The sequence below is a fragment of the Montipora capricornis genome, chromosome 9 (assembly GCF_036669925.1).
Source record: "Montipora capricornis isolate CH-2021 chromosome 9, ASM3666992v2, whole genome shotgun sequence".
Lineage (NCBI taxonomy): Eukaryota > Metazoa > Cnidaria > Anthozoa > Scleractinia > Acroporidae > Montipora > Montipora capricornis.
In genome coordinates this window covers 28,121,691-28,124,190 of record NC_090891.1, presented here as the reverse complement: position 1 = coordinate 28,124,190, position 2,500 = coordinate 28,121,691, and the positions used below count along the sequence as shown (strand labels likewise).

The 2,500-nt window shown below is 41.4% G+C and overlaps 3 protein-coding genes across 5 annotated transcripts in view; 1 reads left to right on the top strand and 2 right to left on the bottom strand.

Annotated features, from left to right (window-relative positions):
* LOC138015140 (uncharacterized) overlaps positions 1–838 on the bottom strand; it is a 19,289-nt gene extending 18,451 nt beyond the window's left edge. For both annotated transcript variants that reach the window (XR_011125494.1, XM_068862068.1), the window contains exons 1-2: positions 670–838; positions 1–373 (exon numbers count right to left, since the gene is read on the bottom strand). The exon at positions 1–373 is cut by the window's left edge and continues 87 nt beyond it. Coding sequence is in view for 1 of the 2 variants with exons in the window: in XM_068862068.1 (XP_068718169.1) it covers positions 1–373; positions 670–705 (409 nt within the window). In the remaining variant the exon portion in view is untranslated. The remainder of the gene's footprint in view (positions 374–669) is intronic.
* The window catches only part of LOC138015143 (uncharacterized), a 48,514-nt gene that overhangs the window by 20,397 nt on the left and 25,617 nt on the right, over positions 1–2,500 (bottom strand). The gene's annotated exons all lie outside the window — the stretch shown is intronic.
* The window catches only part of LOC138015125 (uncharacterized), an 81,252-nt gene continuing 79,668 nt past the window's right edge, over positions 917–2,500 (top strand). Inside the window, exons 1-2 of one of the 2 annotated variants that reach the window (XM_068862048.1) lie at positions 917–987; positions 1,209–1,265. In XM_068862048.1, coding sequence (XP_068718149.1) covers positions 1,239–1,265 — 27 coding nt within the window. In that variant the 5' untranslated portion in view covers positions 917–987; positions 1,209–1,238. Of the gene's footprint in view, positions 1,266–2,500 lie in introns of both variants that reach the window. The other variant, XM_068862047.1, reaches the window with a different exon arrangement.

Here is a 2,500-nt window from a genome sequence, read left to right as displayed (position 1 = left end):
TGTGATCCTGCATTGAATTTTCGCTCAGCGAACAAGGCAAGTAGAAAGCATATCCAGAGGGCAAGGGAGGCCAGACGCTCTGCAAAGGAGTTGTAGGGCTTTGTTCTTCAATAAGCATCCCACAGTCGGTACAGTAAGATCCCTCATCTCTAACTGTACCATCTTCTTGGATTTTAAGGCAACGACATCTATCCATTTCGTCCCTCAGACCCTCTCGGGCTTCCGTGTTATGAGCGTTTGTTAGGACTGGTTGGACCGAGTGTTCATGTTCTATAGGTATCCTTTCTGCGTCCAGGGGTTGTCCACTTAGATGCACTGGTAGACTTTCAGAAAGTTCATTCGCATTGCTTGGTTCTGATCCGTTTACTTGTGCCTAAAGGAAAATGAAAGCCCACATTGGGCGAAGAGTTTGAGAGCGCGACGAACTGATTTCTTGAACAAGAGATCCCTTTTGAAAGCATAGGGTATGGAGTCCGAGGTATATTTCTCGTGTTTCTCGCCTTTCTGAATCAATTTTGGTTGATTATAATTGTACAGAAAATTCGAAAGTGAAAGCCAGGGGCTCCAATTCCCTCGTCGGCTTATTTCCTGTTTCGTGAAGCAAAAATAAGACATAATGCCCGTTTCCCTAAGAATAATTACAAAAGAAGTTATCATTAGCTATACTACCGCTTGAAGACCGGTTCTGTTCCTGTGTTCTTCCATTTTTGTTTCGTATTTCCACACTGCTTTTTCATTACAGTGAGAATCGAGGAACTTTTTTTTTTCTTTTTATCATGGACATGCACCACGGTGATTGGACAGATATTTTTCAGTCGTGATGAATGAACCAATGATAACGTCGGATGAGAGTTTAAATGTGTCAGTGATTGGTCGGATATTTCTTGGGGATGCCCCCACCTAAATTCTTTGAAACCGAAAGTAATGATGAAGGAAGCTAGCGAGTCATCTTCATTGTGAAAAGCATCACAAACTTAGTGCCTTTAGGTAACTTGAAGTTTCGGTTAGATGATCAATCAGTAATTCCTCATGTTCTGTTTTTTCTGAAAGTATTGGTGTCCGTGCGTTGATCTTGTGATTGGTCAGCAATTTCTCTTGGGGAAACCCCTGTTTCGAACAGCGTGACCCACTCTTATAGTTTGAAATTATTCAGTTACTGTTTTCTTGTGTTCATTTCGCATAAAAATCCGTGGATCCGTTGTAACTAGACCATTGAATACGAAGGAAAGACGAAGGAAATGAAGATCATTATTGTCTGTTTTCTGGTGAGTATCAGATCTCATTTTATTTTTACAGTTGAAGGGCGGAAGTGAATCCTTAAAATTGTGTTCTGCAAAAAGAAATCCATCCGACTCCAAACTTCCACGAGCCTTCGCGCTTACGGAAGACGGCAAACGTGGCTTTGCCGAGATACAAACATATTTGATCTTAGCTCAGTCGCATCTTACCTGTTAGTGACAGTTATCGAGCAAGTACTATAAAGAAACACAAATTTTAGAGTATAAGGGTTTTCAAAGTCGTACGGCAAGCAGTAACAGCAACTGATCAGCAATGAAACGTGGGGAACGAAAGCGCAAATGCGAGCATGGAAGCCGCGAGCCGGTTTCGTGGGCGCAGTTAAGAAAGGAGGCTCCGCTACTCGCCTCTCCAGAGATTTTAGAGCGAAGGAGAGACTGCACGCAGTCTAAGTAGCAGCCTCTCGTTTGCTTTTCGCCGTTGACGGGCAATTTGTGCTTAAATTTCTGATGAAGTATCTCCAACTGTCAGAGGCAGACAAAACTAAGGAAAACAAAGGCTCCCGGGATCGGTCACGTTGAAACGCAGATCTTGCAGGTTATGCACTAAATAATTCCAAACAGTGCATTTTGCAACACATAAGGAACGCTTCATGTTTGTTTTTGTAATTACGTCTAGATGGATAGATATGTTGGAAACAATGAGTTTCAGTTTACTTTTATCGACTGGCGCTCGAAATCTTAAATCTTAGGCACTGCGATCGGTTTTCCTCAGGCTTTCGTTTCTAGAATCGTGTTACGTTTCCTTTGATTAATATGCCTCAGTACCCAATCATCTTTGTTTAGATTAAGGTGTATTTTGTACACTCTAATGTAGAGGTTTGAGATATCTGACTCCCGTGCTATCTCTCGTGGTGAATAAAATTTTCATTGGGAAAAGCGAAAGTGAGGGCTTTCTAACTCGTTCCCCACAGATAGGTAACTTTGTTTATCATGTTCTACCCTTTGCGGTAAGAACTGAATAGACCCTTTGCATAAATGGCGCTCAAATTTGATTAACAATACTTAATACATCCTTAGCCTCGTGTTTATGTTTCAAGGCAAAGGATTTTTCTCATGAATGTGAGGCTAAGGATGTATCAAGTATTGTTATTCAAATTGCAACAGCAAAGGGTCTATTGCAGGTAGGTGTTTCGCTAGGACACGAAATTTGCGCGTGACGTTATTGTAACTGATCATGACGTAATATTGATTAATTAGATTAT